Raw genomic sequence first — 26,092 nt, 5'->3', positions numbered from 1 at the left:
TACAGAACTGGGGTACAGGCCAGAGATGTAGAGGGTGAGAGGATTCACCAGAGACAGAGTGGGGAGCAGAACAGGCAGATCGAAGTACACTGCTGAGGGGAGCAGCGGGCGGGTCAGGAGAGGTCTGCCTGGCCATGTGGTCACCTCTGGGGCAGGTGGGAATCGAACTCATGCGGAAGTGGCTTAAGCTTCTTAGTGCTGTACTTTAACCCGCTGCGCCACCAGGGAGGGCCCTGATCTGCATAACTGTGAAATGATTTCCAATTCCTGGAATACTTTCCCCTCTCTTCACTAAGCACTGTGTCTGGCACTCTTTAAACTCATGCTAAGAACTCACCTCCAATGAAAATATATCCACTCAATGCTTAGGAATATGTTGGAGCTTTTGTTCATATCACATAGTACGACAGGAAGAACGGGTTTGGTTCGTCTGCAGGCCTGTCTTCCAGTTCCTAGTTCTGCCAATGATGCAGATTGAGCCTCAGTTTCCTTATCTGTAAAATAGGGGCATGGAACTTAAATAGCTTCCACAGTACAAACTGGTTAAGTGTTATTTACTGATAGTTGTTTCTGTCTGTCTCTTCCACTGACCCAACTAGATCATGAATCCCTCTAGAGCCAAGGTGACCCTTACGTATCTTGGGTACTTCTGTCCCCACCCAGACCACCCTTTCCTCCCTCCCTCCCTTGGACATCCTGTCAGAGCTGATTGCCAGACCAGCTGACAGCACCTGTGGTGGCCAGGAGGTGGCACTTTGGTATTTTCTGCAATAGAAAAACAAGCTACATTCTGAGCAGTCACTCAGGCTTCTGCTTTATTCACCAAAGCGGAATATGTAGGAATTAAAACATTCAAGGAGCTATATTTTTTTTTAGATTTCCAGGTGATAAATAAAACTGGCTTTTGGTGGTAATAGTGATAAATGTGTCTGAGTCTCAGCAGATGGTAGATTAGTGTAACCACTGCACACTCAGGGTAGCCAGGAGACACCCCCTTGGCAGGACTCCCCTCCCACCAAGCCCTGACAACCACTGAGCTGCTGTTCATTCTTCCAGCTGTCTTCTAAGGAATGTCATGGAAATGGAGTCATACACTGTAAACTTTTGAGACCAGCTGCTTTCACTCAGCATAATGCCTTTGAAACTTATATATGTAAGTTCCACAGCAATGATTTGCCTCACTAGTTTATTCCTTTTTATTGCTGAATAGCCTTCCATTGTACAGATGCATCCCAACCGGATTATCCATTCACTTCTTTGCAGAAATTCCAGTTTCCAGTTTAGATTGACTATGACTAGAGCTTCTGTAAACATGTGTAAGCTTGTGACTAATGCATAATTTGTTATTTCTCAGGCTCCCTGGTGGCCTAGGGGTTAAATCTCAGCACTATCACCTATACACCCTGAGTGTGATCCCAGCCAGAGTGGTGACCCACATGGCACAGCAGACCGCTCCTGTCTTACCCACTGTGGATCTGCCTGTTCTGCTCCCAACTCTGTCTCTGGTGAATCTTCTCACGCCCTGCACCTCTGGCCTACACCCTAGTTCTTCTACCAAGAAATAAAAATTAAGAATTTTTTTTAATTTTTATTTGTCTAGGATAAAATGGGTCATATAATTCTGTTTAGCTTTTTGAGTGATTGCAAACTTTTTCCAGTGATTCACCAACGATATGAGCGTCCCAGTCTTGAATCCTTACTGGCATATCATTGTCACTCTTTTTGTTGTTTTGATTTTGGCCAGTTTAGTAGGTTTGTAGTCCTATTTCATATACTTCCAATGTGCATTTCCCTAGTATTTAGCAATGTTGAGCATCTTCTCACATGTTTCCTTTCCGTTGTCTTTGGTACATCACCACACTTTTGCCCATTTTTAAACTGAGTTGTTTGCTTTCTTATGGATCAGTGTTAAGAGTTCTTTATTCAGGAAATAAGTTCTTCATCAGATATTTGTGAATATTTTCTCAGGTTTGTAGCTAATCTTTTCATTCTCCTTTAAAGTTTGAATATTTTCTCATTGTTATGGGTTGTGCTTTTAGTGTCATTTCAAAGAATCTCTACCCAATTCTAGGCTACAGAGGTTTCCTATGTTTTCTCATAAACATTTTATAGTTTAACATCTCATACTTAAATCGATGATTCACTCTGAGTTTTTTCATATGACATTAACTTTAGGTCAGTGTTTATCTCTTTTGACATATGGATACCCAAATGTTCCACATAAGCCAAATGTCCAAAGGAGCCTCCTTTGAATTGCCTTCATACCTTTAAAGAACTCATTTGTGTTAGATTATCTCTGACCCTCCATCCTATTTCACTGCTCTGTGTTTTTATCCCTTTGACTATCTTTTTGACAATGATATTGTTTTGATTATTGTAGCTTTTATAGTATTAAAATCATTTACTGGGAGTCTTCCAACTATATTCTTTATCAATTGTTTTGGCTGTTCTAGTTCCTTTGCCTTTCTACACATATTTTAGAATCAGCTCGTTAATGTCCACAAAAAATCCTGTTGGGATTTTGGTCGCATTTGCATTAAATCTATGGATAAATTTGGAAGAAATCGGCATATTACTAGTGTTTACTAGCCCCTATGTATATTATTGCTTTCTGTTTTAGGTTTTTTTGTTTTGTTTTGTTTTGTTTTTTTTATTCCTTTCTGTTTCTTTTCATCAGCATTTTGTAGTTTTCAGTTAACAGGTCCTACACACATTTTGTTAGGTTTATAGCTAAGTATTTTTGTTTTGGGAGTTGCTATAGGTGTTTGTTTTCAATATGTTCCAAATTGTTCATTGCCAGTATATAGAATTATTTTTGTAAGTTTCCATTTACCTAGTGACTTACTAAGCCCACTTACTAGTTCTGACAACTACTTTGTAGATTCCTAGGGACTTTTACATAGGTGAGCATGTAGTCTAAAAAGAGGCACTGGTTTTTCCCTTCCAATCTGTATGCCTTTTCACTTCTGTAAAAATATCTTAACTAGGCAGGGACCTGTGTGATGCTACATAGCAGCTGTAACAGTGGAAAGTCTTGCCTTGCTCCCACTCTTGGGGGAAAAACATTGCCTTTAACCACTAAACATGGTGTTAGTGGTGATGTTTTTAATAGATGTCATTCATTGTTATCTTCTGATTTGGGTTTGCTAAGAGATTTTTATCATGAATAGAGGAGAGGTTTTTGTTGAATGCCTTTTCTGTATCAGTTGACATGGTCAGGTAGCTTTCTGTTTTATTCTGTTGCTATGATAGAGTATATTCATGAATTTATGAATACTGAACTAGCTTTGCATTTTGATAAACTGTAGTTGATTGTGGTGTGTTTTCATGGTATACTTCCTATACATTTTTTTTTAAAGATTTATTTATTTGTACATACAGAACTGGGGTACAGGCCAGAGGCTCAGGGGTGGCGAGAGGTTTCACCAGAGACAGAGTGGGGAGCAGGACAGGCAGATCGACGAAGTACACTGCTGAGGGAGCAGTGGCGGGTCAGGAGAGGTCTGCCTCGCCATGTGGTCACCTCCAGGGCAGGCGGGAATCGAACTCATGCGGAAGTGGCTTTAGCTTCTCAGTGCTGTGCTTTAACCCGCTGTGCCATAAGGGAGGGCCTCTTCCTATACATTTTTAAATTCAGTTTGCTAATATTTTGTTGGCTACTCTTACATCCCTGTTCATGAAGGGCACTGGATATTGGTTTGTAGCTTTCTTCTACTGCCTGTGTCTATCAATAATGATGGCTTCATCATATGAGTTATAATAGGGTCCTTCTATTTTCTAATAGAGATATGGAGAGAATTTACCAGTGAAATTATTTGGGTTAAGTTAAATTTCTAAAGAGATAAAATTTTCTTCTGAATTTAGTTTGTAGCTTTCAAAAATTGCTTTGTTTTGTCTAAGCTGTTGAATTAATGTACGTTGTTGACTATACTCCATTATCTTTTTAATCTCTATGGTCAATAGTGATATCCCCGCCCCTCTTCCATTTCCGGTATTAGTAATTAGCTCTTCTCTTTCTTTCATACTAGCTATTTACCTATTTTATAGCTCTTTTGAACATACAATCTATTTCACTGATGTTCTCCACTTCTATTAATTCTTACTCTTTATTTCCTTTCATCTGTTCATTCCATGAAACTTAATAAAGTCATCAGGTTACTGAGCAGAGCCATTACAAAATATATTTTTTAAAGGTTAATTTTTTATGTATACAAGAACTGGGGTACAGGCCAGAGATGTGGGGAACAGAACAGGGAGATCAACTGAAATACACTGCTGAGGGGAACAGCAGGCCAGGCAGGAGAGATCTGCTATGCCATGTGAGTCAGCTCCCTGGCTGGGGAGTGAACCAGAGTCATCCTTTTAATCCTTTGCACCACCAGAGAGTCCTCTACAAAATGTATTTTTTAGATTCTTTTGCAAACCATTCCTAGTATGTTGTGTGGCTTGTCTCTTTGCAGTTGACTGGTCTGAGTGTCTCCAATGGAAAGGACCAACTTGTTGTGTTCCATACAAAAGACAACAAAGACCTCATTGTCTGCCTCTTCAGCAAACAGCCAACCCATGAGAATCGGATTGGGGAACTTGTTGGAGTCCTGGTGAATCATTTCAAAAGGTAAAGTTTGATTTTTGTAACTGAGATAGAACTTTTTGTGCCATTTTTAGTGTATTGATTTATCTTCCTTCATAAGGACAACTCACATCATCTGTTGTTTCATGCAAGGTAAAATTAGCATCTAGTCTTAGTTTTAATTAGGAGCGATTCTATTTTTCTAGCCTCCACCTAAGCCAACAGTGAAAGGTTTTCCTACTGTTGATTTTCTGCACTGCCAATCCAAATATGATAAAAATCCATAGATGGAAAAATAAATTAGAAAGCATGTTCAGGAAGGCATGTAGGTCCACAAAGTCTAGAGGAAATCCTAAAAGAAGCAAAACCGTGATGGCATATCATCTGAGGTCCATAGAATATGCCACACCTGATATGTTTATAGTGAAGTCTACACAAGGAGTAGGTCCTCAGGGTGCTGTGGACCAGTGTGTGGATGATGTTAAACAAGGGAGTGATTTCGTGTGGTTATTTATGGGCACCATTTTAGTGATGGAACTTATGTCATGACTGCTTATGAAAACATTTGGGGAAGGGGTATTCTTACCATCGTGGCTTATAGTTGTTCCCTTTCAGTATTTGTTTTATTGTGTTTAGACATGATTTTGCCTCTTTATATGAAGATATATTTGGAATAAGGTGTCCATACATCATTTTTTATTAGAGTATAACTTTAGAGGCAGACTGCACAGATCATTTACATTCTTAAACATTGAAAGGTCAATTTTGATCTAGAACATGAGGTTTGGATATTTTTTTCTACCAGATGACTACTAAAATTTCCATCTGCCAAATAATTATAAAACAAAGAGAAATACTTAAGAATGGATGAGAAGGAAGTGATAAAGCATCTATAACTCAAAAATCAGGTTTATTCTCCTAACAATTATATCAAAGTATGGACAATCAAAAGAATTTTAATTTGGATGCCTGTACTGGTGAAGTTTTTCCTGTATTTTTGTCTCAATCTGGATCCTGGTTTAACAAATTTCCAACACCTGTTAAATGCCTTTCCAGTGATGGAAACATATCAGCCTGGTTTTAGAACTCATTCATTAATTGCTTTTTCCCCCTATCATTTGCATTCTAAGAGGTGTGTAGTAACAATCCTATTTTTACATATGTAAAAATTTTTAATGTATTTAAAATTTACAAATAGGAGAGAAAGCTGTCAAGATGTTCGACTTTTAAAAATTTACTCTTGATGTTGCTATCCAGTGATTAAGAGATAAAGCATAAATAAGAAAATTTTTCTTCCCTGACCCCAGAAAATTCCAACTTATAGTCATCAATTTGTCTTTGAATTCTTAAGGAAAGATTTAGGACTTTGAAAATCATACTTTATTATTTGCTTTGAGTGGGAGTAGCCACTGAAGCAGGGTAACCTTGAGGAGGGAGGTCTCCTCTGGGACTGTAATGATGTGACCCATACTCTTAGTTAATTGTAAGAAAGCCTTATGCCAGACTAATTCTTTAACTTTTAGGTAATTTCCCTAAATTTCATTAAGAGAAATTCTCTAGCAAACATACCATTAATAGACTAGAGTTGAGAGTCACTGTCATTTTTTTTTATTGGGTGGGGGAACCCTATTACACTAGTATAATACTATACCAAAAGCAAGTAAGGATAGTAGGAAGGGAAAATAAACTACGTTTTTACAGCAGAGATATTTTTGTTTCTAACTAAACACCCAAAATTAGGCATTTGGGTAATTAAATGCTCCAAGAGCATTTTTTTAAAGATTTATTTATGCACACAAGAACTGGGGGGGCAAGCGGATTCACCAGAGATAGAATAGAACAGGCACATCCACCGAAACACTGTCAAGGGGATCAGTGAGACAGGAGAGGTCAGCTGCTCCATGTGGGTCACCTCCCTGGTGGGGGTCGAATTCATGCTGCAGTTGCTGCAGATTGCTTCATAGTGCTGCACTTTAACCCCTTGCACCATCAGGGAGGCCCACCAAGAGCATTTTAAAATAATGTATCTTGCCAATGAGTCTATACCTAAGGATGACATCCATTAGAAAGGTTTATTAATCTACTCACATAATAGTTCTTAATAGAACCCAAAAAATACTGTTTGATAAAACATATTCATCAGTGGGATAAAGCAAACCTGTACCAGCCAATCAAATTCAGTCTAACAGAAATGATGCAGAGTTATCACCCAGAGCTCCTAAGGGAAGACATGGCCTCTGACATGTACAGCAGGGGGACAGCCCCAGAGGGGACCTCACCTCCCCAAGGGCTCTCTTGCAATAGTGACTGTTCCCACTCAAAGCAAATCATAAATCAGCAAGAGGACTATGCATACACAGTATGGAAATAAGGCAAAGGTAGATGAAGGCTGGCCTTACCTCCTGTCTGAAAGGTAAAACAAAGAAGATAGGAAACCACTGTTGTCAAGGCCCTGGCATCAGAGGGCGAGTGAACCTACAACTACCCCAGTGTTCAGCCAGTGCTCCTGAAATACTGCCCTTTTCATGTCTTTTCATTGTGATGTTGAGGGGGAGGTAATGATTCTCGGCCAGGGCTGCTGACTGTGGGATTACAAACTCCCCCTCACCTCTGCGCCGGTTTCCTCCGCCTCTCCAAGATGAGTGCCGGCATTGTGTGTGCCCTGCGGTGGAAGGGCTTCCTGTCCCAGGTGCCTTCCACCTTGCACGCTGGGCTATCGGGAGAGGCTGTGGCTACCTGTAATCCTGAGCTGGAACAGCAGGGTTGGAAGTAAATGAACAAATGCATACAAAATGTTAGAATTGTTTGGGATCTTTATTTTAGAAGGTTGATGATGTTTTTGTTCCCAAGGGTAAGTCTTAGGAACTTTTATTTATATGAATCATCTCAAGGAAAAAGTGATTTTATCATACAGTCAACCCTTGAACAACATGGGTTTGAACCATGCAGATCCAATAATGTATGGCAGCTGGGGAGGAGTGGAGCATTTCATAGATGATCCGCCTCATATCAATACAGTACTGGAAGCATATATTTCTCTACCCTGTGATGAGCCTAGCATTTCTTTCTCTGATGTAAGAATACAGAAAATATGGGTCAGTTCATGTTATCAGCAAGGCCTCCAGTCAACAGGGTATTAATGAGGGTTTGGGCAAGTCAAAATCTGTACTCAGACTTTTGACTGCATGGGCCATGTTGTTCAAGGGTCATGGCAATTTCCAAGACCCTATCAACAATGATGATTGATGACTTACAGTATCGCCGTTGGCAAACTTCCAGGCCACAGTGCACGCGGGGGCATCTGGGGAGAACAGGCAGTTGAACATGCAGGACAGAGTACCAGAGAAGAGGGAAGTCCAGAGAGAACTGGTGAGGGACAAGGAAGAGAAAAACTATGGAGGCCAGGGAAAGACCAGAGTAAACAGGCTCAGCACTCACACTGGGCGGAAATCATTTCTGTTCTAACAGGCAGGCTAGGAGCTTTGCAATTCACAGGTTTGTGGGTGGAGCACTCAGAACATTTGGCCTCAGTGCTAGGGAGAGAATGCTTTACTGCTGCCTGATTCTACAAGCAGGACCCAAAAGGATCAGACAACTTGCAAGTAATTTAACTATGCTCTAGCACAGCGTGAATACAACAGTAAAATGCCTGCCCCAACAAGATAAAATTCAGTGTCTGTTCCAGCTAAAGATTACCAGGCATGCAAAAGCAACCCAGAACTGATAAAAATGTTAGAATTCATAGACACATAAACAGATGTTCGAAACTTAACTAAAGATGTAGGAAATCTTTTTCAAAAATGTTAAGTCAAACTTCTAGATGAGAAATGCACTGGTACTCGAGATACTGCTTTTCCCCTCTATCAAATTTTCCTCTATCGTCAGTCAGGAGCTACAGTGAGGGCTTCCGGGGTATTTCCTTCCATACTAATCCTGAAACTAAATCCAACTAAGTATCAGTAGTCTCTTTCTCTTACCTCCTGCAGTCCCATTATTTCTGCCTCCTCAGGTACCCAGCCCTACATTTCATGGTTTTCTAAAACATTTGAAGGCTTTAAGAAAGTATATTCCATCTGGAATATTTAATAACCAGCATGTCTCACGCACAGACCAATCAGACTAGACTCATTCCAGAAATACCCGATACAGCCTTACCAACGAATCTTGGCTCTATGCCACAGATCAGAAATCATACACAAAGGAAGAAGGGAGGGAACCCAGAGTCAGATGTATTTAGGATATGCTAATAACCTTAAACAGGTTTCTTTACTGCAGTATGAGCTATGTATGTATTTTTTTAATACACACACACACAATTATGTCTATCATAAACTACATCTAGAAAAAAATACACATAAAAATGGTTTGCCTTGGGAGAGGGGAGAGTGAGGAAAGATTTTTTCACTGTAAGCCTTTTGCAACAAATGTGTGTCGCTAACCTTAATTTTTTTTAACAAACAAATGGTACTCAGTTGCAGTTGCGGGTGGTGGTGCAGCAAGGACTATTGTAATAGATGGTTCTGAATTCAAAGTTCTGTTCCTTTCCTGTTGGGAAGAGAACAAAAGTGCTTTCTAAATGAATGACCTGTTTCACAGCATTTGAATATCACAGAATATTCTGCGTGGTCTCATACTGTAAAGGTGGTTTCTTTTCCTATGGATGTGCTAGTGATTTGCTAGCCACTGTGCTTGGCAGAGGTTTGCAAATGGCGGACTTGACTTTTGGTTTGTAGCTCAGTCGCAGCAGCAGCTACCTGCTGGTCGTGAGCTCTCCTGCCCACTAGTAAACAGATGGTCTCACACTGGCTGCCCTAACTACAGAGTCACCAGAAACTCAGCAATATTAAGCTGTCAAAGGACCCATCTGCCCTACGCATCTGCCCAGGCATTTGCCTGTCTGGGTGGTGGAAATCTCAATATAACCCCAATCTTCGGCATAGAAATTTCTTATTTTTCCTGTTCTATTTCTGTGGGTGAAAGCCAGAAGTCAATGCCATCTGCTTCTTGTTTTTTCATAAGCAGTATCTTTAATATCTACTCGATTCAAAGAGCACCCTTACTGAATGTTTGACCAGCTTCCCTATTGCCATTTGCTTATGTTCTTCATTACTCACAGTTAAAACCACAAGTAGACTCAGACCAATAAGCAGGTTGTGACCAGAGGCTTCCTGACCAGAGGTGGTGGAAGCTGGGGAGTGAGGCCACCCTCAGAGCCTCTGCTCCTGGCCCTTTATGTCAAGCACACGATTCCACTCTCATGGCCTTCCTGCTGCTCCCCTCACCGAATGCACACTTCTGTGAACCTTGGTCTCTAGTCACAAACTGCTTTTCCTATTAATCTTAGTTTATATTCCAGTTTAAATATATATATATATATATATATAATAAGTTAGTTAAAAATAATGTAACTAGCCAAATACGGGGTGGTGGGAAAAGTTAAATATGTCTATCTCCTTAATGAAGTGTTTGGGTTATTTAAAATTATAACTGCAGTTGTCTCAATAATTATAATTTTTGACAAGATGTGAGTCCACAGTTCATTCTCCACCTCCCAGAGGAGATAGGCATGAAAACAGGGAGACGCAGTGTGTACACGTCGGCAACCTGTGCGATGCTTCAGTTTAAAAAATAAATGGAAATGCCACCTTTCCATAGCACTGAAACTAGAACAGTGCTCTCCTCTTCATCTGACAAGGTACAGTCTTTGTTTGCTATACATATCACAACTAAAATATAAGCCTGTAATCAGGGACTTTTCCCTTGCCACTGCTGGCCTTTGGAAGGCTTCCAGTGGACTAGAGGGGCTGGCTGGTGGGGCCCACTGGCCACCAGACACTTTTTTGCTCCTCCCCACAAGAAAATGGTACCTAGTCCTCCTTCTGTAAGAAAGAACTCTTATCGTTTACTTCCATTCACAGATACCCTTTTCTTCCAAATCGCAACTCTACATAGTAAAGATGCCTGGGGAATAGCAGGAGGAAGTAGCTCAAGGTGGTAAATGGACGATTGAAAGGGCTCTGGGCTGGAAGAACCATGGAGCGTTGTATAGTGGGGGGTTGCAGCTTCTCATGCAGTTGTGTTGTTGGGGGGAGGGGCTTGTTATTTTTTAACAACTAAAAGAGTTAGGCATGCTTTCACTCTCCTTGTGAGTAAGCTGGAAAAGAGGCAAGATGCAGGGATTCCTGCTGTGATCAGCAGCTTCATAATAAGTAAAAAAACTTCAAAGCCACCACTAAAAGCTGTCACATAAGTCAGTGCTTCAACTTAGCAGCCTAGAAGTGTATTCTTACTACAAACAAGGGACTGTAAGGAACCCAGAAGAATCCATAGGATGTCCCTTTTGTACATAGGACTAGGTAGATGTCTCTTTAGCTATGAGACCTATAAAGCTGGTAACAGTGAGAAAGATGCAGATTTTTTAGGCTTAGTAAAGCACTTTTTGATAAGGACCACAACAGAAAATTTACATTACAGAAACTGCTGTACTCAAATTCAAGCAAGCATAGATACTGGTAAACAGCAAAGACCACATACAGGCTGAGATGAAGAGGTGCTAGCATGGAAGCAGAGGCCTTCACTAATCCAAAGTCAGAAAGCATTCATGTTGATTTAAAATTTTTAATATGTTTAATTCAAATCAACGCTGCTATGGCAGAAGGATTGATGTGAAAGGAAGAAAGAAGCCCCATCATCAGGTAATGACAAAAGGTTGGCGTCTGCACACACATACGGACAGGGTAAGGGGAAAATGCCCTTATAAAGGAACAAAAATGATGATCACTTCGTTCTCTGTTCTGTAAGAATCCCATGTCGCAGCATCTTTAGTCTTTTGAGGAGGAAACTTAGGGCTCAAGAACTACATACCCAACTAGGTTGCCATTTGCATTTAACAGGCCTCAAAAAGTACGTACTGAAGGCCTCTGAAGAGGAACAGCTGTGCTCAGGAAGTCCAATCTATCATATTCCCATCTTTTATCTCTACTCTGCTTTTCAACTTCACTCTCCCATGATCGCTTTTCTCACTGGACTGGAAATGTCTAAATAACTCCTGATACTTCCTTTTCCAGCTTTGCCACCAAAGCTATGAAGGGCCATGTTCTCTGGGCTGATGTTCAGAAATCTTGTGGAAGTGCTCCCATTAATCCACCCACTGTGGCCAGAATAATAGGATTGGCGCCGCATGACTAAAGAAGTAGGTTTTCTCAGAACATGGAGGGCTGAAACATGACCAGAGGAAGAACTTTTTTTTTTTGTTTTGGAAGAAAACAAGGTACTGCTTGCTGGTGGTGGGAATTTTTGAAAGTGAAGTATATGAGACCAGCATTTCCCAAAAGTAGCAGAAAGTGATGCTGTGCAGAACAAATAGCAGTACTGTTAACTCTAAGACATAGAAACGATATAGAGCCGCGTCCACGTAAGTATGGGTAAATAAATCATGCTCTTTTCATACAATGAAATAGCATGTGGATGTGCCTAAAGAGGATCAATGAATCTTTGTGTCAAGGTTCCTGCAGCAGGGCTGCATCTGTACTTGAATCAAATGGAGGTGTTTGATCACAAGACAAGTCCCTAGGTCTCATGCCAAGACTTCTAAGGCATAATCTCCAGTGGTCTTCACCTTGCAAACTGTTCAGGGGATCCCTGCAGATTTCATGAACTGACAAAGAAAATGGTCAGGATAAACACGTGATCTTTTCATAGGATCACTTTGCTGAAGCTGTTGTGATCAAAGGAGCTTCTTTAATAAGCATCTCCTCCTGTCCCAATAAAGGGAGGTAGAGGTGAGGAGTGGGCGGAGGTTCAGAGAGGAGAATAAAGCAGCTTAGAAACTAGATGAGAATTGGCAGGTAAGTCACAAGGGCCAGGATTCCTTCTACCACCTGATGTGTCCCCAAATGGGCCATCTCTCACTCTAAGCAGTGGTTTTTAATTGCCCTAAGAAGTTTGCAGCTAGAACCTGCCTGCCCATTTCAAAGAAACCCCACCTGCAAATAGCAGGTTTCCACATAGTGAACATAACCCATTCATACAAAAAGAACACAGAAGTCTTGCAAGCCTCTTAGGGTGACCAAGCCAGGATCAGAAAGCACTCAGGTGGAACAGATGTCAGAGACGAGCCATTTACCAACTTGCCATTTTTCTCCCCCTGCACTGTGCCGTCTGTCTGCCTTGAGACGTGCCTGCCAATAGGCCAGAGCTCCCTTAGAGGACACGCAGGGTACACAGTCATCCTCTATATCCCCTGCTCTCATGATAGAGAGATTCTGGGGATTTTTGTGGAGATCAAAGATACTTGCTTTATGACATGGCCATCGTTGCTTTTCATGTTGGAAGAATAAATCCAAAGTCCTGGAAACTGATCATCTTTTTAGCATCTCTGCAGGGAGATGTGTTAACATTTAGAATAATTAGATATAGTATATTTAAACACAATGTAGTACAACTCAGCTGTTTCAAGATGAAGTAGAAGGACTGTGCTAAGCAAAATTACCTAGGAATAAGTCAGATATCAAGTGATTTCACTCATGGGAATTTTTTAAAAAGCAAAGGAAGAAGACCCATCAAAACCAAAACAAATCCTTAGTTTCTGGCAGCAGAAATCAAGGATTTGAGTTACAGAGGAAGTCAGAGCAAAAGGTCTGTAGGGGTCCAGTGGACTCCGGGGGGATGTTACTGGTAGTTTGGTGGCAAGTGTGGGGTGACAACATACATTTGAGGAGCTGTGAACCATACATTTGAGGAGCTGTGAACCCTGACTCCCAAAACAGTGATATAAAACAAAGTTGACTCATTTTAAAATTTAAGTTCTACAAACTAATCAGATTCCTTTTCTCAAGGTCCGTAACACTTAGCATTACAGTGTATGAAGATGGAGCTCTTTCTGGGAGGTATGCTCAAATTCTCCAAGTAACTAGTGAATAGTATCCCAGTAAGATTTTTTCTAAATTGAGTATCAGATACAACTCTTTAACTTAATGAGATTTTTAAAAGCTTTCTCCATGAGTTGATTTCAAGTTGTGTAAAGTGGCATAGGAATCCGAATGGTATATAAGCACAATATAGTTAACCAAGTGCTTTATCTGCAGTGGTGTTCTAATTTCATGCTACCCCCCACCCCAGCCTGCTTTCTCCAAGCTCCCCCTGCAGGTCCAGCTCTGAGTGATGGGACCACACAAGATGGACCATTGGGTCCTTCGCCTCTCACAGCCTAGTCTGAAGGGGAAGATGGCACACATGCAGTGAGAGGCCCAGGACGTGCATGCCCAGGGGACGAACTGGCTCCATTTACTTGTGAGCCCAGTGGCACAGGTATCAGGAATATCTCTGCATCAGATGATAATGGTCCACTTGAAGGTAATAGCAACTTGAGAACCCTTGATAAGTTTGTGGCTCCAACATGCTAAAAGAAATGAATTAAACGAAGAAAGAGCTAACAAAGGTATAGGTTAGAAAAGCAGGTACACACTTAGTAAAAAAGAAAGAAAAAGTCCTCAAAGGGCAAAACCTGTAAGGTTAATTCCTCAGCCTTTGTAACTTCCCTTCTGTTTATTATTTTGGCTACCCAAAATATAAAATCCCTACAGTGAGAAAAACCTAGATTTTTGCTTTGAGGGACAGTAAAATGTAAGAGGATAAAGAGTCTTCATCCCATTCAGTAGAAAATTCCAAAGGGGCCCTCCCTAGTCACACAGCGGGCTAAAGCTCAGCGCTGCAAGCTGTTCACAGCTGCTTCAGTGCAAGTTCAACCCCCACTCCAGGGGTGACCCACATGGCGTGGCAGACCTCTCCTATCTTACCTGCTGCTCCCCTCAGCAGTGTACTTCATTGGTCTGCCTGTTCTGCCCTCCACTCTGTCCTGGTGAATCCTCTCACCTCACCTGTACCCCAGTTCTATATGCATAAAAAAAAATCAATCTTAAAAAAAAATAATTCCGAAGGGCAGAGTGGGTGTGGTGATATTAAATGCAGGGAGGAAGAGCTTGAGTGCGGGCAGAGTTGTATTCTTTGCTTGTGCAGCAGCCTGCCCCGTAGTACCTTCCCCCAAGGTTCCCACCAACGGGGGCACATCCTTCCTTCGCCTGGACGTCTGGGAGGCACAGGAGCCACACCAAACCCCCAGTGCACCATGCTTCCCTTCCGCCAGATGACTGAGCTTCTGACCTCAGGGCCATTCCCTGCTGAACGTTTGGGAGGTGTTGGTCACTTCTCCAAAGGTAGAGAAGAAAGAGCAGTGAAGGAGACACAGGAGCAACAGGAAGCCTTCATGTGCAGACTGAAGAACTTGGTCTGACACTGAGGTCTTGTGTGCTCTGAAGCAGGCCAGTTGTCAGAAGTCAGCTAACCAGTGTTCGTGCGGCTGACGGTAATGTACCATACACTTGGAAGTTATTGGGAGTTTTTTGGTTTTTTTTAAAGGTTTATTTATTTATTCATACAGAACTGGGGTACAGGCCAGAGATGTGGAGGGTGAGAGGATTCACCAGAGACAGAGTGGGGAGCAGAACAGACAGATCTACAAAGTACACTGCTGAGGAGAGCAGCGGGCGGGTAAGGAGAGATCTGCCGCCCATGTGGTCACCTCCAGGGCTGGCAGGAATCGAACTCATGCGGAAGTGGCTTTAGCTTCTCAGTGCTGTGCTTTAACCCACTGCGCCACCAGGGAGGGCCCGGGAGAAGTTTTATATTACGCCTTTTACCACCTGTTTTTTTAAATGGACCCCAAAATCACCAAAAGTCAGTTTGCCAAATGGCCAATTTCAGGCAAAAATTAAGTTAACCAAAAACTGGTTATAAGGAATAGTATATTCTTAAATATGTTCCACTTAACAGCATCTTAAGGCATGCTCAGATTGAAGAAAACTAAGGTCCTTGGATTTGGCTTGGCCTTTTTAGGGGTTTGATTTAGCTCGGTCAGGGAAGGACATCTTTTTGTTAGATGCTCCCAAAGAGCTCGAAAGCGCTCACATTTTATATAAGCATTACTTCACGAGACCGGAGCAGAAGTACGAGATGTTTGGTAGGGCTTTACGGTACACACAGACAGCCAGGCCCAAGCTCCTCCTAGAAGCTGAACTACCCATTCTCCAAAACAGTTCTTAAAATATAAAGCAATTCTCAAAATCCACCAATTTTTGCATTTCTCATAGGAATTTAAATTTATTCTAAATTTTTAAATTGTCTTTCAGGTAGTTTCCACTTGCTATCTAGATCTAGTACTCTCCCACCATATTCGCCAGTTTACAGCAATGTGTTTTGTTGATGTGGTAATAGCTTATGACGATTTCTAGCTTGTTGGGGTTAACTGGCCCAGAGGAGGAAAAAAGGGTGGGTGCTTGTGTAATGGGCTGCCACCCACAGAAGGGGAGCGGCTGAGGGACAGGCTGAGGAGCAAGGGAGAATCTGAAAGCCCGACATTTTCATGTCTTTGTAGGCCCTGCTGATCCTTCCAATAAAAATTGGATTTGTAAAAAAAAAAAGGCGTTTTATTAAGTATGCAAATTTGGTAAATTTGGCAAGTTGGTCATTCAGCAGATTGGTGCTTCAGTGAATTCACCATTTGGCAAATTACTTTTCATCTGTGAACTGTCCCACTTTATAACAAGTTCCCCTAGAAGCTAATAGAAATTGGATTTTTTTTGTTCTTACATCCAGCAGAGTCCTGACATTATCTCATAATCTAAAATCTCTTTAGTGGCTTTTTCTGACTATAAAAGTAATGACATTATAGAAAATCTGGCATTCCACAATTTTTGTAACAAATTCAAGTGAAGAACCTACAAAATTCGATCATTTTCATATACTAGTGCCAAACTAGTAAATAATAGAGCAAATATTGTTAGATCTTGGTAAAACCTATAGTTGTTACATTATTGCAACTGCCTCTGAAGTCTTGCTTGCTTTAGCAGATTCAGGGATCTCAGTTTTATAAATATTGGGGGATTAACTTCTTTGTATTTATTAAAGATATTCCTTTACAAGTTGATATTGTAGGCTTGCATTTTATCCAATTTAACTTCACTGATTTTGTAACTGTGCTTTTAAAATTCATCAAAATCTTCCAGTTAAATTGTTTTTTTTTTTTTTCCTTGTCTCTGGGCATCAAAATCAAAGACTGGGTTTTTAATTGCTATATTGTCTACTTTGTCAAACAGAATCCTATTTTTCCATCTCCATAATCTTACCTCTTTTAAATTATTCTTCCCAGCATCATTTTTGCTTTTCCCCAGAGTGAAATAAAAAAACCTAGGGCTCTCCCTGGTGGCACAATGTGTTAAAGCCTCATTATGAAGAGCTCCGAAGTCACTGCAGCACAAGTTCAATCCCCCAACAGGGAGCTGACCCACATGGCACTGCAGACCTCTCCTGGCCCACCTGCTGCTCCCCTCAGCAGTGTACTTTGTCGATCTGCCTGTTCTGCTCCCCACTTTGTCTCTGGTGAATCTTCTCGCCCACCACTCCTCTGACCTGTATCCCAGTTCTGTATGCATAAATAAATCTTTTAAAAAACTAATATACAATTGAAATGAGAATAATAATTATTGGATTTGTTAAATTAGTGTCCTTTTGAATTTTGTAATAAATGAGGCAAAATAATGAGGCAAGCCTAAAAAATAGTCAATCTAAACTTTAGAAAGCAGATTCAAAAAATGTCAAATATTAATCCATGACTAAACCTCTAAAGTAAAATAGGCTGAAGAAAAGGAACATCCTTCTTTATCCATGAAACATCTATGGCTTTATATAACAAACAGGGGAAGAAGTTAAAGAAGTCAAAATAGCTAAACCTTACAGCACTCTCAGCTCAGATTTTACAAAAGCCAGGAAGATAGATGAAAGGTGTAGTCAGAAACACTCCATGGCCTGTGAAAATACTGTCAGGAAGACTGAAGTCATCAGTGAGCTCAGCGAAAATAACAGCAATAATAAGGCCGAAACAGTGCTGGAGTAAGTGAAACCTCATCACTGTTCGGAAAAAGCAGCAGCATATAAGAGGTGTCTTCACTTTACCCATCCAGAAGTGAGGCTTTGAAACTAAAAACAAGCAGTAGGGAAGCTGCATCCCAGGTGGGAGAAGACACTGATAGGAACCCTTTCCATCCGCAGTAGCTTTGAGCAGCCACTGAGCTTGGAAATGCCAGACACCTCAGGCAGGTAAAGGGTTTTTTAGTTTCGCAAATGTGAACAACGATCCAAATGTCATCATTACTGAACCTGACAAATACTTAGCAAAATTCTAAAATAAATTATCATGTTTAAATTCTTAGTGGAGAAGAAAAGCAACCTAACTTCAGGGTGAAGAAATTGATAAGAACTAATCTTTAAATATTTTCCTTTAAACGGTGACTTTTGGGTAAAGATATACTTCCAAATTTGCATGCTGTAAATCCAGGAAGGATAACTTGTATTTCCAGTGACAGAATCAGGATTCAAACTCCATTGACAGGCCAGAATAATAAGAAGGTAACCAATGAAATAAATGTAACATTCTGCCTTTGGGTCCAAGATGTCATCTGCACCTATGTGTCAGAGGAAAGCCTCCTGGCACTTTTGTCCCCAAGACTCATATCTATGATTCTCTCAGTCACATGCAGCACAGGGTGCAGGTAAGAAATTTAGCACTGCAGAAGGGAATAAGAAATCATTCTTTCACTTTAAATTGGAACCATTTTCTTCCCTGAATTTTCAGCGAGCAAGAGGGCGTCCTATTTTCTAAAGCTTAGAACGTTCAAAGAACCTCTGAAAACAAAGTCTTATGTTTTGCTCAGTTGTTTCCTCATTGCAAATGTTCCTGGCCACACCCACAGTGGATTCCAGGCTTCTCTGTATGTAGAGAGACGGCTTGGATTCAAAGCCAGTCATCTGACCTTTCTTAGAAAGGTAACAGCAATTACTTCCTGTAGCTTCTCTTCAACACACAGAAAAATCATTCTAAGTCTCCTTTTCCTTCGTATTTGAGGCCAAAAGAAAATAGCTGACCTGACATTTATGGTGTCATTAAAAATGACTTTTGCATTTAATGTTTCTTCCTTGGGTTTTCTTTCTAACTTGCCTCTAAAATTATGGAATGCCAGATTTTCTATAATGTCAATTAACTTTATAATCAGAAGATAGCACTGAAAAAGAGAACTTAGATATTAGATATTTTAGAATATCTCTTCTTCAGAAGCAAAGTAACTAGTAACCAATGAATTAAAATTTTTTCATAGTTGAAAAAAGTCTGTGCTATTTAGCACTGATTCCATCTTGCCAAGGAGAGTACATAGATAAAGCTAAGACTTGTATCTTAGTTAGGGTAAAAGGTTAAGCAGGTCTAGAGATACCATAAGCAATTCAAAGAATCTGATGATATACAGAAAGGAGAATTTTTTGGTAGAAAAGGAACGTAGCCTTATTGACTCAGATCATTTGTCAGAAAAGAAAAAAAAAAATCAGTGAACAATTTGTTAAAGGATATTACACTAGCTAACCAAGGCAAACCAAGGCAAATGAAGAAGAAAAAAAAGAAACCCAACCTCGCTAAATTATGCCATTCAGAATTAGTAACTTCTGGCTTTCCACATCTGAGGCTGCTTTGATGCATGGCAATTCTTGGCCTGCTGTATTTAGCATATGCATTGAGTTAACAGACCTAGTAGAAATGAGTATTTGACAAGAAACAGACAATGTGGCTTCTGGTCCTAACTCCACTACACACTAGCTGTAAGCCCATGAGCAAATCAACATTTTCTTGTCCCATGGTTTATCTGAAAGATTAAACATCAGCACCAAATTTGTCCATGTTTAATTTCTGTTTGCATGATGAAAAGGATCTAGATACCTGTTTCACAACAGTGTGGATACACTTAATACTCTAAACGGTACACTTACAAATGGTTAAGATGGTGGAAACAAGGCAGTGTTGGTGAGTAGCACCATAAAAATAACAGGGGCTATTTCCTGAAGCTCAGAAACCTATCAGACATGGATTAGGCACAGGGTACAAAGATCAATCTCCTGCCATCAAGAAGAGGATGATCTCTCAGGGAAACAAATGCCTAACTCATAGTAAATTCATAGCAGTATAAAGAAAGTGGCTTAAAGCACAGAGGTCTTACTCCTCTTACAGGAGTAAGAGGTGGGAAACTTTTTCAAGACAGGTAGTATTTGTACAAGACTTTATCGAAGAGCTCCAATTTTAAAGGGTGGCAAACTTCCACTTACACCAAAATGGAACATAAGAGATTTACTGTCTGCCTGATACAACCATAAAATTAAATATATGAAATACTGTTGAAGACACTGGATGTCAGACAATGAAGGATGGTGATCCACTAGAGACAGCAAACAAAATATGTGTACCCTGTAGTTGCTGCTTTAAGTGGTTGTGCCAGCCATGGGAAGGGGCCAAAGGGTGGAGCTACACTGGGCCTGGGAGACCAAGGCTGAAGTTTGCAGGGCAGAGTAAGAGAGAAGAGGGCTATACAGACTGAGAACTCTGGAGTTCTGCTAGGGTCCCAGCTAAGTATTCACCTGAGTCCTGATCAGCACTGTGTGTTAGAAAAGTGCCTGAGGATGAAAGAATGCAAAAAGAGGAGAGGTAGCAGTGCCTGGCACACAGAGTAAGGAGTAGAGCCTTTTCCCAGCAGCCAGACTGGAAGCCTCATAATTCATGGGGCACTGAGAATTGTGCACAGAGGGGCTGCTTCAGTATCGGGGAATAATTAGCCCTAGACTGAGCACTGCTCTGGCTTCCTCTGACCAATCTGAAAAGCAGGACCCAAAAGAATCAAATCATTTCCAAGTAACTTAACCACAACTCAGAGATCAGGAATATTTGTAGGGATGCAAAATTACCCAGCACTTAAGTAGGTGGAATTCATAATGTCTGGCATTCAATCAATTATTAGCAGGCCTGCAGAGAAGCAAGAAAATAGAATCCATTATGAGAAGAATAATCAATCTAACCCAACCCAGAAAAGCTACAGATATTTGAAGTAATCAACAAAAGACATTAAAATACTTTTCACTGATTGTAACAGTTAAAGACATGGAAGATGGCCAGACAGACCCAAATCAAAATTCTTGAAGTGAAAATTATCCTGTCATGAAACAGTACATTAAACATTGCAGAAGTAAAGAGTAGTGCACTTGAATATGCAGCCACAGAAATCTAAAATGTAACATGAGAAAAAAGAAATTTTGGAGAAAAGGAATCAACCTTTAGTAAACAGCGAACAATCACCTAATGTGTTGCAAATGAAGTGTTCAACCAGAGTGAAGGATAAAACAAATTTGAATAGTGGGAGAAATTTATTTCCACAGTTGAGGAAACTTTATAAATTCACAGATGCTAGAGTTACCCACACACAAATCATGAAGACTATACCGAGAAATCTCACAACCAGCTTGCTCAAAGCCAATGATAAAAATAAATCTCAAAAGCAGCCAGAGGAAAAAGACATAGTATATACAAAAGAATAGGTAAGGTTGGGGCAAACTTATTGTCTTAGAAACATTGCAACTGAGAAAATTATACATCATCAGCCTAAAGTACTGATGGAAAATGTCAGTTCATATACTTCTGTCCCACCCAGTAACAGCTTTCCAAAAAAGTGGTGAAGACAAGACTTTAGACTCATAACAACTGAAATAGTTATGACCAGAAGAGTCAATATGAGAAATGTTTAGGCAGAATAAAAGTGATAGCAATTCAATCTCTGCAAGTGAACAAGAGCTCAGGCAGTAACAGGCACAAGAGCAAATAGTGATTCTTATTTCTTCAATCTTTATAAAAGTCAACTTTCCATCAAAAAACAACAGCAACAAATACAGGTCAACTCATGCCAAGACCATAACAAACCCAAATGTTTATTCCCCCAGTAAGTTTTTCAAAATATAGAAATTAAAAACTTAGAACTACATGAAAAAAATGGACAAGTCCACAATTATCATATCAATGCCCCACTGTCAATAACTGATCGAACAACAGAATCAGTAAGCTTATGGAAGATCTGAACACTATGTGGAACTCACCTGATTAACATATAACATTGTACCTAGTAACATCAGAATACACATTCCCTTCAAGTGCATATTTACTAAGATCATATTCTGGGCCATGACACCAAACACAATTAATATAAAGGATTCAGGAACTGTACCATAAGGAAATATAATTAGAGATCAGTAATAAAGATCTCTGAAAAATCCCTAAATAACTGGAAGTTAAATAATACTACCAAAAAAACTCACATGTCAATGCATAATGCAAAACAGTGGCAAGTATTTTGAACTGCATGAAGATAAAAACAACAAACATCTATGTACTGCTGCTAATGCAACTTTAGGTGGAAGCTTATAGTGTGAATTGCCTGATTAGAAGGGAAGAGTGGTCTCAAATTAGTGACCTCAGTGCTACTTCAAGAAACTAAGAAAGAATATCTTTACCAGTAAGTTTGACAGCATAGATAAAATGGACAAATCCCTCAGAGGCACAAACTACCAAAGTTCACACAAAAGAAGTGGCCAGATTACTACTATGTTAAAGAACTTGAATGAGTAGTTAAAACTTTCCCACCAAGAAAACTCTAGGTCTGGATGGTTTCACTAGTGAATTCTATGCATTCAAGGAAGAAATACCAATCCTATATAAATTCTTACAGAAAACTAAAAAGGAAATACTCATAAGACCAGCCTTACCCTGATAACTAGAGACAGACAAAAATATTGAGCTGCAGATCAGTATCTATTAGGAATACAAATGTAAAAGAAAAAAAAAAATCGACACCACCTGTAGTATGTCTTAACAGTAATAATTAAAATTAAGTTCAACAATAAATACTTTTCACCAAGTAAGATTTAAATACTTTTCACCAAGTAAGATTTAAATACTTTTCACCAAGTAAGATTTAAATACTTTTCACCAAGTAAGATTTATCATAAGCATGTAATGTTGATTTAACATTAAAACTAATATTTGTAGGGCCTCCCTGGAGGTGCAAAGGGTGTAAAGTCTCAACACTATGAAACTTATCATCAGCCACTGTGGCATGAGCTCAATCCCCAGCCAGGGAGCTGACCCACATGGCACAGCAGACCTCTCCTTTCTCACCCACTGCTCCCCTCAGCAGTGTATTTCATAGATCCACCTGTTCTGCTCCCTACTCTGCCTCTGGTGAATACTCTCACCACCCCTGCACCTCTAGCCTGTACCCCAGTTCTGTATGTATAAATAAATCTTTTAAAAAAACTATGTAATTTCAGTTTATTTATATAAATAAACTAAAAAGAAAAACATGCTATCTCAATATATGTAGAAAAAAAGCACTTGACACACCCAACATCCATTTCTGATAAAAATTCTGAATAGACTAACAATAAAAATAACTTCCTTAAAAGCAGCCCAAATGCCCAAAAGTAGATGACTGGATTAAAAAGATGTGGTACATATATACAATGGAGTATTACTCAGCAACCAAAAAAGAGAAACACATGTCTTTTGCAGCAACTTGGATGGAGCTGGAAAAGATCATGCTTAGTAAGATAAGCCAGAAGGAGAAAGAAACCGGATAGTTTCACTCATAGCAGGAGTATAGTGGACCAGGCAAGAAAGTAACAAAAATAATGAACAAACATATACCAGAGACATTTTGTGGGGGTGGAGTGGGGAATGGGATCAAAACGGAGGGTGGGGAGGGAAGTGCACGGGATTATGGTGATGGCACACTTGGTGACTTGGTGATGGGAAACCCGCGGGGATTACAATTGAGATGGGGGGGGGGGGAAATGTACAAAATGATGTAAAAATAAACTTCAAAAATTAAAAAAATAAAATAACTTCCTTACCCTGGTAAGGGACATCTATGAAAAATCTAAAGCAAATATCTTTAATGGTCAGAGACAGTGCTGTCACCTAAAGGTGGAGTCAACACTATTGGGCAATTATAGGGTGTTTGTATTGTCCTTTTTGGATAATTAATAATATATATTGTTACCTTTTAATTAGAAGCAGTTTGGTAGTTTTTATGAGGTACACATAAGCCTGCCATATATTCCAGCCACACTATTCCTAGGTATTTATTTCCCCACAGGAAATTAAAGCAGTCTCATATGCAAATTCATGTAGCAGCTTCATTTGTAACAGCCAGAACTTGGGAAGAACACAAACACCCATTATCAGGTGAATGGATAGGCAAATTAAAACATCCCTCCACTGAACTCCTATTCAGCAGTTTAACTTGATACACACTACCATGTGGATGAATTTCAAAATAATTTGGCTGGGTAAAAGCCCAACTGGGAAATATGCATGACTGCATTTAGATAAAACTCAAGAAAATGCAATGTAATTTACAGTGAGAGGAAGAGGGTCAGTAGATGGGTGGGAAAGAGAGGCTCGTAGGGGCACAAGGGGTCTTAGAAACCAAAGGCATATTTTGAGAGTGGTGGTTTCATCTTAAAACTTGCTAAACTATATACTTGGAATGTGGGCGATGCCTCAACAGAGCTGATCATATGGTTGGAACTGGCTCAGAAGTCTAGAGTGGGTTGGCGCAGTGAGATAGGGCAATGCATTTGGAGAAAACAGTAAGAATAAAGCCATACAGGAAACACTGAAGATATGTGGGCCCTGTTCTGAGAACAGTGAGTAGTTGTCCCAGGTGGTGACATCAGAGATGGTGTGGAAGGGAGTGACAAGAAATACTAGAAAGGTATGTAGGTATGACTAGATTGTCAGGGAGCTTGAAGGCAATGTAATGAGTTTGAATTTATGCCAAAGGAGAAGGTGTGGATTGAAAGGCAGGACCAGATTGGAACCCTGGACAATCCCTGTGTTTAATGGCTGGAAGGTCAAAGAGGCAAAAAGAGAGTTGGAAAAAGAAACTTCTTGGTAGAAGAGCAGCACATGGCCAAATGCCTCGTGTAAGAGATTAAGAACCAAAAAGTCCATTCAACTTGGTGGCCTTTGAATGTTTCTTTAGCAATGGGGTTCAGAACCAAATCACCAAAATAATCAGCATCATCTGATCTTTAAAGTACTAGTATATTTCTCTGTTCTAAAGTCTATGACATTTGGCTCAAAACTTTTTTTAAGATTTATTTATTCATACAGAACTGGGGTACAGGCCAGAGATGCGGAGGGTGAGAGGATTCACCAGAGACAGAGTGGGGAGCAGAACAGGCAGATCGACAAAGTACACTGCTGAGGGGAGCAGCGGGCGGGTCAGAGAGGTCTGCCAAGCCATGTGGTCACCTCCGGGGTGGCGCAGCAGAGATCAAACTCATGAAGAAGTTGCTTAAGCTTCTCAGTGCAGTGCTTTAACCCACTGCGCCACCAGGGAGGGCCACAAAACATTTTTTTTAATGCTGTACAAAGTCAAGGAAACCAGCTCCAGCTATCTGTGGGTGAGAACTGGAAAAGCCAGTTGTCCACATGTCTGATCCCCACAAGCTCTGATGCCTGCTCCCAGAGGAGTGAGGTTCTGAAGTTCCTGTTGTGCCACTGGGTGTGAGCAGTGAGGGGGTCTCTGAGAAGTAGCAGGTAAAGCTTTACCAGGGTACAGTTTTCCTGGCCTCTGACACAGGGGTTCCCTCTCCCCATGCTTCTGCAGAAGCACTACCCACTGTTGTTACTGGCAGCTTATTGTGCCTCTCATGCACACTGAAACAAGAATTTAGATCTTTCACAAAGGGAAATAGGGGCCCTCCTTGGTGGCTCAGCAGGCTAAAGCACAGCACTATGAGCTAGCCACAGCCACTGCAGCATGAGTTCAATCCCTGGCCAGGGAGGTGACCCACATGGCACAGCAGACCTCTCCTCTCTCCCCTCTACTCCCCTCAGCAGTGTTCTTCGTCAGTCTGCCTGTTATGCTCCCCACTCTGGTGAATCCTCTCATCCTACACCTCTGGCTTGTTCCCCAGTTCTGTATGCATAAATCTTTAAAAAAAAAAAGGGGGGGGGGTGGAAATAGCTTTCCCAGGTGACACTTGATTTATATATGAGATTTCAGAGCCCTGTTCTGCTACCTCCTTAGATATAATTTCTGCCAACCTTTTTATGTTTTATGAACCCAAGCAGATCTCAGGTCACTTTGATTATTGTTTCTGAATTTTAAAAACTCCATCTGCAAGATTTTTATGTATTTTCTAGAAGAAGCTCATTGTGTTCACTCTTTTGTGACTAGAGGAGGAATAGTTAGTAAATAAACTCTGCACTGTTCAGAAGAGCGGCCTCAAACCTGCAAGGATACCTTCAGCAAAAGGAAAGGCAAAGAAATAAACATCTCACAAACCTTAACTTTTAGATGGTACACAGCACCCCTGATCTGAATCACTTATCCTTTTTTTAAAGAGAAGCAGTAAAAATCAAAACTGAATTTTATCAAATTGCAAAGTTACGAATATTAACTCACAGAAGCACATTTCTCAGACATGTAGACTGATGTTTTATCATTTAGTCCAATTTTTAATTTAAAGGTTTGGTATTTTGAAGTGTGTGTGTGAAGTATTTTTTATATGTATTAGAGTTCTGTATTATTTAGA

At 40.4% G+C, this 26,092-nt stretch overlaps 1 protein-coding gene across 1 annotated transcript in view; it reads left to right on the top strand.

The window, feature by feature from the left end:
• Positions 1-26,092, top strand: part of MYO1D (myosin ID) — a 307,276-nt gene that overhangs the window by 216,879 nt on the left and 64,305 nt on the right. Inside the window, exon 21 of the mRNA XM_004684893.2 lies at positions 4,461-4,615. Within this exon, the coding sequence (XP_004684950.1) occupies positions 4,461-4,615 (155 nt within the window). The remainder of the gene's footprint in view (positions 1-4,460; positions 4,616-26,092) is intronic.

Source organism: Condylura cristata, unplaced genomic scaffold, assembly GCF_000260355.1.
Source record: "Condylura cristata isolate star-nosed mole 26May11 unplaced genomic scaffold, ConCri1.0 scaffold00017, whole genome shotgun sequence".
NCBI lineage: Eukaryota > Metazoa > Chordata > Mammalia > Eulipotyphla > Talpidae > Condylura > Condylura cristata.
This window is presented reverse-complemented; position numbering and strand designations above follow the sequence as displayed.